At 37.5% G+C, this 15,956-nt stretch overlaps 1 protein-coding gene across 5 annotated transcripts in view; it reads left to right on the forward strand.

The window, feature by feature from the left end:
* SPAG9 (sperm associated antigen 9) overlaps window positions 1–15,956 on the forward strand; it is a 136,332-nt gene that overhangs the window by 58,240 nt on the left and 62,136 nt on the right. For 3 of the 5 annotated variants that reach the window (XM_082704587.1, XM_082704586.1, XM_082704590.1), the window contains 2 exons: window positions 1,814–1,908; window positions 7,360–7,510. In XM_082704587.1, coding sequence (XP_082560713.1) covers window positions 1,814–1,908; window positions 7,360–7,510 — 246 coding nt within the window. Of the gene's footprint in view, window positions 1–1,813; window positions 1,909–2,411; window positions 2,784–7,359; window positions 7,511–15,956 lie in introns of those variants that run through there. The other 2 variants (XM_082704588.1, XM_082704589.1) reach the window with 1 other exon arrangement.

The raw sequence follows: 15,956 nt of genomic DNA on the forward strand, positions 1-15,956 counted from the left end.
GAGAGGGGAGGAAGCAGCCTCCGCACTGAGCAGAGAGCCTCCATCCCAGGACCCTGGGATCATGACCGGAGCCAAAGGCAGAGGTTTTAACCCACTGAGCCACCCAGGCACCCCAGATTTACTTGTCTTAATTCATGCATCACTTCACCTTTCTGTTTATTTGAAGTAAACACTTTCAGATTGACGTATTTAATTTTTCTACATACATGCCAAGTAAGATTTTGCCAACAAAAATGTGCTTTTTAAAAATTTTATGTTTGGTGCTCACTTTGGCAGCACATATACTAAAAATTTTATGTTTGTTCAAAATCTTGTTTCTTTCAATAGTTATGCTTTTAATATGCTACAGTGCATATGTCAAGTTATATTGAAATTGAAATCCATGTTCACACAGCTAAAGTTTAGAAACTTCCATAGCTGTTCCATGCCTTTTTAAGCATTCAAGGAATATTCAAATTTTAAGAATTCAAAGTCCCAAGAAAAGTCATCAACGTTTTCTTGTCTACTTTTCAAATTTACATTCTTTTAGATTGCTAACATACCTATTCTTACTCTTTAACATTTATTTTTTTTTATCCTATCATGTTAGTATCTAGCAAAGGCCTTTTGAATTTATGATTGAAATTTTGAATTTTACATGTTTTATTGCCATGTAAATGTAAAAGTTGAACTGTATATTACCAAAAACTAAATAGGATTATAGAATTTCATAACAGTTTACATACTTGATATTCTTGAAGCATTTACTTCCATATTCAGCCTGTCTATCTTATGGCTCCTTATCCAAGATTTAAAATCAGTACTCTGATGGGGCACTTGGCTGGCTCAGTCAGTAGAGCATGGGACTCTTTGTCTCAGGGTTGTGAGTTTGAACTCCACGTACATAAAAATAAAATCTTTAAAAGCTAAATAAATAAATTAAAATAAAATCAAAGTGCTCTGATTTTTCATTTTATTTGCTAGTAGATGATTACATTAAGTAATGATACCAATAAATTAACAATCAAATGTAAGAGAAAATATCTTAGCATTCATTCATTCTTTATTTTTTTTTTTTAAAGATTTTATTTATGTATTTGAGAGAGAGGAAGGGTGTGTGTTTGGGGGGGATGGCGGCTGCAGGAGAAAGAGAAGCTGATTCCTGCTGAGCAGGGAGCCCGACATGGGGCTCAATCCCAGGACCCTTAGATCATGACCTAGATCATGACCTGAACCAAAGGCAGACACTAACTGAGCCACCCAGGTGCCCCATATTTTAGCATTCTTTTAACAAAATCTGTAGGTACAGGAAATAAACATCTTAGTATTAAGTTAAATGAAATTACTTAATTTGAAAGTGATATTTACTGTGAATCCTTTGTAAAATGGGAAAACATCACCACATCAGAGTATGGTTTCTTCTTAAGTTTCATGTTAATTTCTTTGTTTCCCATTTTAGTGAATGGATTTCCCTAACGACCTTTTATTTTTATCAGGGGTCTTTTATCACCTCCTTCCCAATGCCTATATCCTAACGTGTGTTATTTATGTCAAAATTATATCTTTTAATAGCATCACATATTGTTGAAAAAAGTTTTTGCTATGCTAAGCAACATGTTGGCTACTTCTTTGGGCACCAGCATCCTTAAATGTAAGCATTTGCATATATTCCTTTGCCATTTAAAATTTTTTCATCATTAATATTCTTTTGCATGGAACTGTGGGTAGTCTGATAAGTATGAAATTTCTACAAAAATGTTTCCCTTGTTAAAACACTGTTTTTATTTCAGATATTAGCCTTAAAATTTGCATATTTTTTCTTTCTTCAAAATAGATGATCCATAATTATATGGAACACTTAGAAAGAACAAAACTTCATCAGCTCTCAGGGAGTGAACAACTAGAATCCACAGCTCATAGTAGAATTAGGTAAGCTTTGTCAAACATTTTGCCTTGAGAAAAATCGAAATAATCTGTTTGTTTCTGTTTCTCCCTGTTCTTTAATCCTGGAACAATAGTTAGGCTGATTCACAAAGCTCTCTCTCAAAAAGCATGGTTGGAATGCTATAGGAGAGAATAGCATAGAAAAATAGAAACAACCTTCACTATTGAAAAGGTAAATCGTGAGCCATGCCATCTAAGCAATGTATCGAGGTATTTTGATTGTTTTGTAATGCTCAAAGGAGATTATACTAGGTTTAAATTTTTCTGATTTGTGGGGGTGCTGAAAATTGTCATTTCTCCTGTACAATTGGTTTAAAGTCCTTTTTATTACCGAGAGGCATGTTTGAAAGGGTTAGACTTCTGTTTGATGTAGGAGTGTGAATAAATTATGTAGATCTCCCAAGCACTGTAGCCAATGAGCTAAGCCAGGACTCTTAGTGGAGAGGAAAATAGTTAATAGGCGGGCTGTCGCTCTGGATTGCTGCATAAATGCTAGGAGCAGCAGCTCTATGGTTATGAGGTGGGGAGAGCAGGATGACGTCATCGCTTCGGAGCTGCTGCAGGATGGAGTGGAAAGCTGCTGCTGATGGCATTGTTTTTGTGGCAGCAGCTGAATGACAGATCCTCACTACAAAGATACCCCTTTGGCCCCTGTGTAGGCCTCCTGGTTCGGGTGTTTCACCATGCCAGCACAGCGCCATGAGTCCTGGATGCATGCTGCTGTTTGTGTTTGGCTTTGTTGGCGGGGCGGTGGTCATTAATTCTGCTATCTTAGTGTCTCTCTCTGTTTTGCTGCTTGTGCACTTTTCTATTTCTACCGGTGTGCCAGCTCTGACGCAGAACCTACCAAGGATACTCAGGTACTCTAGTCTCTCTTAGAAGCCCCTGTTTAGTTGGTCTTTCTCACATTTTTAGCTTCACAGGTCTGCTTTGTAACCATTTCTGTTGCAGATTGAAACAATGGAAAATGGCCTGAAGCTAGGATTTTCTCTTATTTGTAGTCATTTTCAGGCCATCACCTAGGGATACGGCTTTGTCTTTGGAAACTACGACTTAAGAAAAGGATTTTCATATTGTACTTATGCATTAGTACAAGGTCAGTGTGGTTTTGTTTTAGGCAGAGTGTTCAGAGAGTGAAGGGAGAGCAAGAGTAAAACATTGGTCCAAGTTTATACAACCTCTGTGTTTAGCATCTGAGCATTTGGGGGCCAGTATCTTTTATGCTGAGACTTAAGAGTCAGGTAGACACAGGCCGTAGGTATTTATTTTGTTCCGTTATCCTTTGATGGACATTTAGGCATCATTTTTGCAATTTTTGATAGTAACTCCCGGGAACTGACAATTTAAATATTTTCTTTCTAAAAAAAATCTATTTTAAGGTGAAAGGATTTAAACCTTTTAGGGCCAGGAATGCATTTCCCCCCTCATTATTTACACATCAAAGTTGTGAAAGCTTTACAAAGCCTATTCACTATTGTTTTGTCAGTCGTTGCCCTTTCTTTGTAGACTTGGGTGACAAATATCCGTGCCTGCTTGTGGGGGTAGTCATTAATCTCTGGAGCTTTGCTGCTGCTCACTCTGCTCACCCTGTAAGAACCGTCTTCTACATCTTCAATTTCAGGGTTGGGTGTCTTTTGTTTTCCAACTCCTTAAACTAAAGCCATCTGATTTGTTCAGATTTCCGCTTTGTTCCCCGGTTTTAAAGGAAGGTTCATGGTGTTGAGCTTTTATTATTTAAATGTTTACTTAAAATCCTCAGCTTGTGGATTTAGATAAATTAAGAGAAATTAAACTAGTAAGTTCCCTCAAGGTGTTCTTTTTATTCATTGGTCGGTTGGTGTTTAACATTAGTTTAAGGCCCAGAAGTCAGATTTCATCTGTGATCTAAAATTAGATACTTGGCCATTTATTTTCTTTCCTGATTTTATAAAAATTATAAGAAATCTTACCACTTTTGTATATTTAATACACAAAAGATTAGTTTATATGTATATTTAGGCTTTTAGGAAATTAAAAAGACCTTAACTCAAGAATATGTAAGATTAAAATAAGGCTAATTTGAAAGGGCTATGTAAGGTTTCGGTCTGTTGGAGACGGCAGTGCTGTGCTGTGCCACGCAGTGCCGTGCTGAGGGTGAGGGGAAGAGGCTTTGGAGCTGGGCCCCGAGGCTAGAAATACTCTGCCACATGGGAGCTGTAGGACCTTTGGCAAGTCGCTTAAAATCTCTGTACCCAAGTTTCCTCCCCAGATGTTCTTACCCTTTGGATAGTTTTAAAAATCAAGTGTGAGATGATTATTTTTTATTTAATCCGTTGCAAGACATTAGTAAGCCAAACAAGTAAATAATTTGTGGTCATTTATATATGCACCCCATTTTTAGCAGAACTGTTTTCCAGAACTCTGGCTATTTTACTGATAAAAATACCTTATGATTAAATTCAGAAAGTTCCTTGACACAAATTTGCTGATGATGTAATGGAAAAAAGATATCAAAGTCTTCAATATTAAGATTAAATTGTCAAGAAATAGGTAGGTTCCAAGGAAAGTACGTGGGCCTTGGAGGGCAACGGGTCTTGACTTTGAGCCCCATCTCTGTGAATTACTAGTGCTTAATGTCTCTGAACTTCACTTTTCCTACTCTGAAAACTGGGGAAATAATCCCTATTTCCATATGAAGATTAAATGAGATAATTAAACCATCTTTTGTGCTTGCTACATGGTGAATGTTGAACAATCTTTTTAAAATTTTATTAATGGTTATTTGTTTTAAATGTGTATAGAGCCAAGAACCTGTTTCAAAACAAAATTGAGAATTTATTTATACACAGGTTACATTTAAATAACCAACTAAAAAAATGAATATATGGAACTAAGTTTTTAAAAGAATATAACAAGGATTCTGATAGTTGAAGATGGCTTTGTTTCTAAACAATGGCAGCATACTGAAACATGTTGAAACCCCCAGGGTTTAAACCTGTTACTTGATGTTTTTCCAAATGTATCCCCATTCTTTGGTTTCTTCCATGAGTTTCACTGAAGCACTTAAAATATGTACAGTACTAAACATGTGCACCAACATAATTTAGGACATAAACATTGAACTTTCAGGTTTTTTTTTTAAGTAGGATTCTAACTGACTTGGATAATTACATGTCCTCTTTCCCTTCAACTCATGATTTCTTATTAGTAAATAAGGAGAAAAAAACTAGTATGTAGTAATATTGTTTTCAAGCTGTGAAACAGTGTGACCCAGAGCATCAGGACTTTCTTGATAGTCTCTGCAGAAAAATGCCCTTCCTCTAGAGCAGTTTCTAAATGATTAACACAAGCATAAAGGAGAGTGAATTCTACTGGTATTTTGGATTGTACGCTTAGTTAACAGGAGTGGAAAAGCAAAACTTGGCTCCATAGCAGACTCTTTCATCCAGTAGTTTTATACTTCTTCTTTATTTGATATGTGTGAAAACAAATGTGTTGTCTGTCATTCATATAAGAAGATAATTCTAATGACTGGCCTGTGTTTTGATTTCTGTTAGCAGTGTGATGGATTTGCACGAAATCTATATTATCTTGCTTTTCTTTGCTTTTTGGGTTAGAGAGCTTTCCATTAAACTATCCCATTAAATTCACACCGTTTTTGCTTAAGTTATTCAGATATGTTAAAAAATAAAAAGCCATTTAGTAGTTCTTAGATCCTTACATTATTGGTTCTCAAAATACCGCCCCCCAGCCCCAAATTGAGGGACAATCAGACAACAACTTTTTATTTTGTCAAGTATGGACGTTAAAACAAAATTTGCTTTCTAGTCATTGTCATCATCATTTGATGAAAGAAAGAGATTTAAAATCAAAGTAGCAGAAAAGATGTAGAAAAGGTCCATTCATCATTTTCAGGAAAGAACAGGTTTTGTGATATATGGAAATGTTTATGTGTACAATATGGCCTATATCATCCAATAAGGATATAATAAATAATGTCTCTTCACTATGAACTTAGGAAAACTTTATTGATGAGCCAGCCTTAAGGAATTATTGGTCTAAACAGATTAGCTGAGTAGTTACTTTACTTTTTGTCATTTGGTTGTTCTGGAAGCTCATAGACACAAACTTATATTTGTTTTTAAAGTCTAGCCTTTTACTGTGCAGCCTACCTGCATTTAAATTTTCCTAAATCAAATTGGTAAAGTACCAAGTGTAAAGAAATGATGAATAATTAGCTAATAGGGAAAAGTCCTGTTTTATTTCCTTGTGTAAGGAGACCTTTAACCAGGCGCAATCTCTCAATCCTTTCCCTTCACCCAATCTTTAAGAAGGAGTTCTGACAGTTTTACTAATTACTAAGGTAATTAGGAATGGGAGAGCATATCCTTTGTGTTAAGTGAAGGCCAATTTCAAGAGACTTAAGTTTCTTGTTACAAAAATGAGCTTTCAGAATAAAGGACTTATTTAGTAAAACTGAATATTTTCCCACTTTTTTTCCCCCCACATTTATTTATAATCTCAGTGTTTCTGTTCTAATTTACATTCTTACCAGTAGAGGTATGTGTTCCAGGAGGTTCCAAAGCTTTAGTATCCTTTTTTTTTTTTTTTTTGCCAGTTTCTACTTTTTTGGGTTAATGACCCAGGACAACCTCTTCCTAGCCTGGTTGCCACCCTCTAAAAAGCCCTTTTTATTTGTAATCTAGGTATCACCAAAGGATATGTTTCTTGTTGAAATTCTGTTAGTATTAAAATTGTAACTCTTTTTGTTCATTGAAATTTCCCACAAAACATTGGAAACCCTACAGTCTTTTATAGAATTTTTGGGCTGCCTTGTTTGGAAAAACTAACAGTAGTGTTCTCACATGAACTGTGATTGAAAGGAAGGGCATGTATTGGTTCTGTAGAAAAGCTTTCCTGCTGTTAAGGATTAAAACTCTTGGAGTTTATTTTGCCACTTAATCAGTAGTCCTGATTTAAATTATACATCGATTTTCTGTTAGGCAGAAAAGATGCACCCCGAAGAGGCTTGGGCAAATAACTAGGTATTGGTTTGAGGATTTGGGAAGTGTAGAAGCAAGGATGGGATTCACTTTCAAAGGAGGAGGTTGCCAGTTTTCCTAGGGCTAATGTAAGCATGAGTGAAAATTTAGTAGCTTTTGTCCCTGTGAAACCAGACCAGAGACTGCTCCCTAAGGGAAGAATTCATCAGTAACTTGCAAGATTTCCTAAACTATTAGTTTACTACTTTTCCTAGTTAATTTTTTGGGGCTAATTTGAACTTCTGGGAGTATCCTTTTTCTTTGGTAAGTGTACTTGTCTAGATAGGCAGATGTTATTTTTTAAGCGTGATTATTCTAAAACAGTGACATCCCAGGCTTATTACTTATAGTCATGATGAACAGAAATTAAAAAGGAATGAATGAATGCTTAATTTTTTTCTCCCCTCTTCAATAGAAAAGAACGTCCTATATCATTAGGGATTTTCCCATTACCTGCTGGAGACGGATTGCTTACACCTGACACTCAGAAAGGTGGTGAGACCCCTGGATCAGAGCAATGGAAATTTCAGGAATTAAGTCAACCTCGTTCTCATACTAGCCTGAAGGTAAGCTTCATTCTGCCAAAATCTTCAGTTTACATTGTATAAACTTTCGTATCCAAATTGAAGTACTAGATAGCTAAAACATAAAAAAACGAAAGTTTGTATACATGTTATCATGGAAAACTAATGCCTTTTATTTATCTTTTGCCTTTTTTTTAAATTGGAAATGAGTTCTTCCCAAAGAGTTGGGTTTTTACTATTCTTTTTCAAGTTATATAGGAAAACAAAAGTCAAGCATTTTTATATCTTGATTAATATACTAATGACACTAATTACCAACATTTCTATTTGATTTAGGCTATTTTGATATTTATTTGGTCATACAAGTTTTAAGTGGGATAACTAATGAATGTAATAATGTTTTTTAGAATTTAAAATCATTGGGGGACGCCTGGGTGGCTCAGTTGGTTAAGCAGCTGCCTTCGGCGCAAGGTCAGGATCGAGTCCCACATTGGGCTCCTTGCTCGGCAGGGAGCCTGCTTCTCCCTCTGCCTGTCTGCCATTCTGTCTGCCTGTGCTCGCTCTCTCTCCCCCTCTCTCTCTGACAAATAAATAAAATCTTAAAAAAAAAAAAAATCATTGGTACCCGAAATCCTTGGCTCACTGTTGGAAGCTTCACAATTTAGTAAGGCTTCATTTTATTTTTTTTAAAACGTGATTTTTTTCCCTCAAACCTCTTCATAAAGCAATATCCAAAAGTATATTGTGTTTAGGTAAAAAGCCCTAGTGTTAGTTCATTATAGATTATACTTTTGACTAAGAACATACCATCAAATATAATTAATAATATACTGTAAGAGGGAAGATATACTAATAGTTTAAAAAGTACTTAAAGTTGGGGCACCTGGCTGGCTCAGAAGAGCATGCAGCTCTTGATCTTGAGGTCTTAAGTTTGAGTCCCATGATGGAAGTGTAGAGATTACTATATACCTACATACATATATATATGTATACATACATAAACTTAAAAAAATCAAAATTATATTCTATATCTTATAAAGTCAATTTTTGTAAAGAGAATATTGATTATAAAAGAATCTTGTATTATAACATCTATCATAATACGGGCCACCTCTAATGAATACAAATAAATTACATCTTATCTCCTTTTCTTCCTTTCTTTTTTTCCAAAGTACTTATTATGGTCTAAGTGCTTAAAGATAGCCCTTCTACTTTTAAAATACTAAGTCATTTACTTAATTACTTTGTTTGTTTCTCTCCATTCAGAAAGTAATATCCATGTGGTGTATTTGCTGCTGTAGCAGTTTGTCGTGGCCACTCAGAAGGTGTTTGCTGAATGAATTAGTTTTAGATGTTAGGAAGACTTTTTGGGGATAATATAAATGGTCTCTCAGCCTTAGTAGGTAGATGCATTTTGAATCATTTCACTGCCTTTTGAAATGTGCTCAAAACAGTAAGCAATCAATAAATATCTGATAGCTTTTCTCCCACTGAAAAGTCTTTTTAAAAATTTATTTATTTATTTATTTGACACAGAGAGAGAGAGATCACAAATAGGCAGAGAGGCAGGCAGAGGGGGGGGGGGGGAGCAGGCTCCCTGCTGAACAGAGAACCCTGGCCGTGATCGTATAGTGGTTAGTACTCTTAGTTGTGAACAGAGAACCCTATGCCATGAGGGGCTTGATTCTAGGACCCTGGGATCATGACCTGAGCCTAAGGCAGAGGCTTTAACCCACTGAGCCATCCAGGCGCCCCCTGAAAAGTATTTTTAACATTAAGACTGACCTCCCGGGCGCCTGGGTGGCTCAGTGGGTTAAGCCACTGCCTTCGGCTCAGGTCATGATCTCAGGGTCCTGGGATCGAGTCCCGCATCGGGCTCTCTGCTCAGCAGGGAGCCTGCTTCCTTCTCTCTCTCTCTCTCTGCCTGCCTCTCAGTGTACTTGTAATTTCTCTCTGTCAAATAAATAAATAAAATCTTTAAAAAAAAAAAAAAAAAAGACTGACCTCCCACTTTCTCCCGCTCTTTTGTTTGTTGCTCAGTTTATGAGAAGCTGATCATGCAGCTAGCTGCTCAGTATCAGTCCCCAGTGATGCTGCTAGGAAATGCTCTAATTCTTTACTCCTCCTGCCACACTGGCTTCTTTTTTAAAAACCTGCCTTTAGGTTTACTAGGTCTTCCAAAACACCCATCCCTCAATTCGCCTACTTACCATATCCCTTTCCCAAAACAAAATTAAGTAGGAGGGATACTTTTAGTACATCAAAAATGTATACCATATGGTAACTATATTTTAATTATATTCCAAAAAGGAACTTTAAAGAGAAGATTATTATAATTCTCTTGTTGCTTTAATCCAGCAACATGCTGTGACAGAACTTTATTGAAAGTTATAAACTGATTAATAGGTTGTTAATATGTACTTAAGCCTGAGAGGTTTTATTTGTATCCTCTTTAGAGATATGAAGACAAGTATTTCCCAGAGAGTTTCTAGAATAAAATCCTCTCTCTCTTTCTTTCTCTACTCCGATCACAGAGCCACTAAATGAGATAAAGGCTCTCATTCCTAGGAGCGGAGTGGTGTATTACAAAAGAGCAAAAGTCAGATTTGTAAAGTATGTCTAATAATTAGGACATAATTTATTATTTACCTGGCCTCTTGTTATAAATCAAACGTCTTTCTCTAACTTTATGAAAGGCTAGGAGTTGGGTTTAAGAGTTCACTTATAAAAAAAAAAAAAGAGTTCACTTATGGACCATGTCTCTTTTATACCCACTGGTCTTGGTGTCCTTGTGTGATAGGAAGTAGGCTAGTCTGATTTAAAGTTTTCTACAACTTCCATTTCTCTGAGAATTTGGGGGATGACCTGGCTGTATTTAGGGCATGCTTTGCCTTTGTTATGAAAAAATTGAAGGTGAGAATTATAATCAAGATTAATTTTACTAGCACATTTTCCTGTGAGGTAAGGTTAAGGTGAAAATGTTCTGCGAGAAAACCATATGATTGGGTTATAACCCTTAAGGAAACAGAACTATGGGAAGCTTTGTGCCAGAAGAGTGGCAATAGAGGGGATTTGCCAATGATTGTAATGTTATGGTCCTTCTTTGTTGCTGTATTGCAAATTTCTCACTGTGAGAGAAGAGTTGTAGCCTATAGGGTATTGTATCTTCAGGTACTGGAAAATCTTCCAGGAATGATGCATCTAGAAAAGTATATGCGTAAAAAGAAGTGTTCATACATACTGTGCCTCCCTGTATCATATTCTTCTGGGAGAGATTAACAAATAAATAAAGCAATAGATTTAAAATATTGAGATGTACTACTGTGCGTGTGTGCACACATGCACGTGTGTGTGTGATGTACTATTTCAAAAAAGCAAGATAAGGGGTGAGAGTAAGTAGGGTGGAATGCTTGCTTTAGGGTGGCAAAAAGGAAGGCTTCTTGGATGAGGTGGTAAGCACCCTGATGCGAAGGATGTACAAGCGCATGGAAAGGCCCCGTGGCAGGGGCAGACTGGAATGTTTGAGAAATGGTTGTTTCACCCAGCCTCTCCTTTGAGACTTTTAGTCTTAACTGCTGTGCTGACGTGCCTTTTGTCAGGTTTACCCTCTAAATATAATTGGAAATTCTCATTCCCACCCTGCCTTGTAGCAGCATTTGACACGTTTGAATACTTTCTGCTTCTTGAAATGCTGTCTTCATTTTGTCCCCAGGACACTGCATCCCCTTATGGGTCCTGGACTTCTCTCTACATAATCCGGGTAGCTCAGGTTCCATGTCTGCAAATGCCCTCCATCCATTGGTCACCAATTTGAATCTCTGACCCTGACGCTTTTCCTGAACTCTATGCTGCTGAATCCATTTGCATTCTTTTATAGTTTTCCCACATATATATTTATGTCCTGCTTAGGTCACCACTAGTAGGAATAACCTTCTTTGATGGCTAATCAGAATGCCACAGCTTACACAAAGCCTCATCTGACACCCATTAATGGCCCTCAGATCTAGTTTAGAGATCAGTAGAAAGCAGAGGAGTTTATATTGCATCATTAGCAGAGATGTCTTATTGGGGGTGCTTCTAGTGAAATAGGTAAAAAGCAACTTGTGTTGAGTCACCCCTGCGGTTCTGTCAAAAATGTATTATAAAAGTGCTAAAGGTGGAGGAGCTTGGGTGGCTCAGTGGGTTAAGTCTCTGTCTTCGGCTTGGGTCATGATCTCAGAGTCCTGGGATCGAGCCCTGCCTCAGGCTCTCTGCTCAACAGGGAGCCTGCCTCTTTGCCTACTTGTGATCTATCATAAATAAATAAAATCTTTGGGGGAAAAAAGTGCTAAAGGTGGGAATGAGCAAAAAACATTAAGGTAGGATTGTTCATCCAACTGAATTATATTCCCAAATAAGAGGCAAAGAAGGAAGGAATTGGAGGAGAAAAGGCCAAGAATAACCTGAGACAGTCCTGAAGAAGAACAGTAAGAAAAAGAACTTGCCCTGCTAGATAGTAAAGGTTTCTATAAAGCTGTAATTACTTACATGTTGTAGTATTGCATTATCTGCCCTTCCTCTTTCCTTTCTGCACAGTTGAGCCTGGAAGCTGGTCAGTAGGGCAAAGCAAGGTTAAGCATCCATAGGGTGAAGTGGGGTGGGGATGGGGCAGGTATATATAACCTGAGCAAGGTCAGGAGTATATCCATCTGGGGAGGCTGGTGTAGAGTCAGGGCCCCAACAATTGAAGGACATCCATGCAAAGGGGCAGCCTGGGTGTTAGATCTTAATCAGGGTGATGAGGGCTTCCCCAAAGAAAGGCAGTCCAGGCATAGGGTGTGGGAGCTTGAGCAGGTGAGGAGGGGAGCATCCACAGAGTGGGAATGGGGGGGCAACCTGGAATGGTGAAGCAGAAGATGTACAGGGAAAGAAAAGCATTGGCTGGAAGTGGCAGAGAAGAGAGACTGTGGCCTCAGATATTAAAAGGACAAGAGAACTTGAGAAGGGAAGCCGTTGTTAGCAGAGTCATCTGGTATGGGTAAGTCAAGTACAACGAGGAGTGAATTTGTCAATTTGTAGGTATAGGTTTGCTCGGTTTAAGTTGCAGGACCATTAACAGGAGTGAGCATGAGACAGAAAAGGAGGAACGAGAAAGTGTCAGGACTCAAGACAGGTGGTTGTAATGGGAAGAGGGAAAAGGGTAACTTGAGCCAGGAGAGTGGTAGAAATGCTACTCTTAGAATGGGAGACTCTGGGTTGTGTGCTTTCAAGAGTCCAGTAGAAAGAGAAATTGAAAACAAGGGAGTGAAAGACGATCATTGATACATCAGAATCGTGGAGGGAGGGATCTACTAAAGTCCACTTTGTTGATGGGACGCCTCAGTTTTTCCTAGTTCTTTGCTATTATAGACAATGCCATATGGAATTATACATAATTATATCCTTTTATTTATGATTCCCGTAAGTGGGATTGCTGAATCAAAATGTGTATTTCAGATTTTGATGGATATGCCAAATTGCCTGCCAAAACCCATTTGTCCTTTCACCCAGCGATGTTGTTCAAATTCTTTATCGCTTTACACGTTTAGAGTTCAGATGGCCCTTCCTTGTGTCCAAATATGGAAAGAGAATGATGTGTTTTTGGTATCATTTTAAGAATCCTGTACATAGAATTTTCATGCTGTTTTCCAGACCTTGGTTGGTGTCAATTTGCCAGTGATTTCACAGATGCCATCTAGTTTCTTTCTTTCTTTCTTCTTAAGATTTTATTTATTTAGTTATTTGACAGAGATCACAAGTAGGCGGGGGGGGGGGGCACGAGGGGAGCAGGCTCCCTGCCTAGTAAAGCGCCTGATGTGGGGCTAGATCCCAGGACTCTGGGATCATGATCTGAGCCAAAGGTAGATGCTTAACCCATTGAGCCAGCCAGGCGCCCCAACCATCTAGTTTCACATATACACACATGGATGTGTGTGCACCTGTATGTGTTTATGCACCTGTGCATGCCTAAAGATGGATGTGTGAGTGGCTACATATTGGATATATACTCCCTCAAAATATTTTCTTCTTTGAAGGGTCTCCTTCAAAGGTGATTGTTAGTAGAATGTGACTTTTAGAACTGAGAAAAATAATTTCAAATAAAAAGCAATTGGATGGATGCCTACTTGTCAAAATTTTAAGAGTTCTTCTGAAACCCTATGACTTGAAATACTTGAGTAGAAGGCTGTGAGCAGCTCTTGTCAGCAGGGTTTGGTATGTAAAGCCAGTGGTCAATGTGTGCTGCATTCTTCAGGGGATGTGCTTAGCATACAGAACAGGAAATGGCTAAATAGAGCCAGCATTCTTGTTCAGAAGAATTTTCCATCCTCCTCCATTTGTGGCTAACAATTTAGTTCCTCTTTCTTTAGTTTTTCCAAACTTGGATTTCTATAGTAGTTGAAACTTAACTGCTGTTTCTTTTGTGATTAAGATTCCTATTATAAAATGTGTAACTAAACACTTCTAAAATATTAAAGCTCTCAATTTTTTAACTTTCTTTTGAAATATTTTAGACTTTAAGAAAAGTTGTTCAGTATAGAGTTCCTTTGTACTCATCACCCATCATCAGTAAGTGTTAACTACCATAGTGTATACCATTATTAAAACTAAGACAGTTGACATTGGTACAACATTATTAGCTAAACTGTAGGCTTATATTTGGGTTTTATGAGTTTTCCCTGTTACTGTCCAGTCCAGGATCTCACATTGGTTGAGCTTTGTCTTCTTGGTTTCTTCTAACATGTGATAGTTCCTCAGTCTTGATCTTGGGGCATAAGGAGCATTGGCTAATTATATTGTAAAATGCCCCACAGATTGACCTTCTCTAATGATTTCTCATGATGAGATTGAGATCATATATTTTTGGCAAGAATACTGCAGAAGCAATATGCCTTAGTGGTGGTTATTAACCTTGACTGCTTGGTTTAGCTGGTGTGTGCTAGATTTCTCTGCTGTAGTTACTGTTTTTTTTATAATTAATAAGGATCTTGGGGGTGGGGTGCCTGGGTGGTGCATTTGGTTAAGCCTCTGACTCTTGTTTTGGCCTAGGTCATGATCTCAGGGTTGTGAGTTTGAGCCCCGCAGCTGGCTCTGCACTCAGCAGGGAGTCTGCTTGAGATTCTCTTACTCTCTCTCTCCCTCTGCCCTTCCCCCTTGCTCTTGTGCATGCATGAGCACACTCTCTCTCTCTAAATTAATAAATTTTTTAAAAAGTATCTTGGTAGATACACTTCAAGAATGTGCGAATATCGTGTTTTTCTTCAAACTTTTATCCACTTATTTTAGTATCCGTGACTGGATCTTAACGGTTATTACTGTGATGTTCCAATGGTTATTTTCTATTTTCTTTGTGGAATTCTTCTCTAAGTGTGAGGCCTTCCTCCTGCCCTTCTTTCCTTTCTTCCTTTTTTGTTTGAACTCATGGACATCTATTTTATTCTGTAGGTTATACACACATGGATGTGTGTGCACCTATATGTGTTTATGCACCTGCGCATGCCTAAAGATGGATGTGTGAGTGGCTACACATTGGATATATACTCCCTCAAAATATTTTTCTTCTTTGAAGGGTCTCCTTCAAAGGCAATTGTTAGTAGAATGTGACTGTCATTTATTTTATTGCTCTAATTGTTCCAGCTTTGGAATCAGGAGCTTTTTCAGGTAGACTTATGTATCTTTTCAACATTCCCCATACTTTTTTGAGTATTTCCTTCTCGGCACCATAAGATGCTCCAGGCTCTTAGTGTTTTCTGTGTCCCAGCCCTTTAGTCTGCCGCTGCTCCCGGGAGCCCTGGTTCTTATATTTAGGAACCAAGATCTAGGCACTAAATGTGCTTGTTGCTTGAAATGTGATTGTTTCTAGGCTCTTTCTTTGATGTTTATGTTGTGGTTTTCCATTCATTTATATTGTGTATTATGTCCTTTTGGATTTTTGTATTTGTGTTTAGGATAGGATAAAATAAAATAGAATTTTAAGAAAAATGGATTGCATGTTTTAATATTTCATGATTTCGCTTGTGACAAAGGATAACGATTTTCTTCTGTACCTTCAGTTTTTATTTGTAAACTTTATTACTCACATATATCCTCATTTGATAAGTTCAGGAACCATCCACAGCTCTGTGTTGGGGTTTGAAGAGAGAAACAGTTACAAGTATATTCCTTTTAATTTTTTAGTATTTTCTCCCTATTTATATATTCATTTGTTCATTCGTTCCTTCATCTTTGTTGAGGTATAATTGACAAAATTATGAGATACAGGGGACTGGAACCAGATCTTTCTTAGTGGGTGTTTAAAGTGAGATTTTTTTTTTCTTTTTGACTTATTTACTGGGTTGTGTGTTGCCTAAGATGCTAATGTTTGTTGAGAACAGAAATTGGTAAATATCTAAATAATACTATCTGAAAATGATGGTTTTTAAAGCTTGTGTTTCAAAGGTGGCTTCTTTTGAAGTAATAGACAACATAAGCA

Source organism: Mustela nivalis, assembly GCF_964662115.1.
Source record: "Mustela nivalis genome assembly, chromosome: 17".
Lineage (NCBI taxonomy): Eukaryota > Metazoa > Chordata > Mammalia > Carnivora > Mustelidae > Mustela > Mustela nivalis.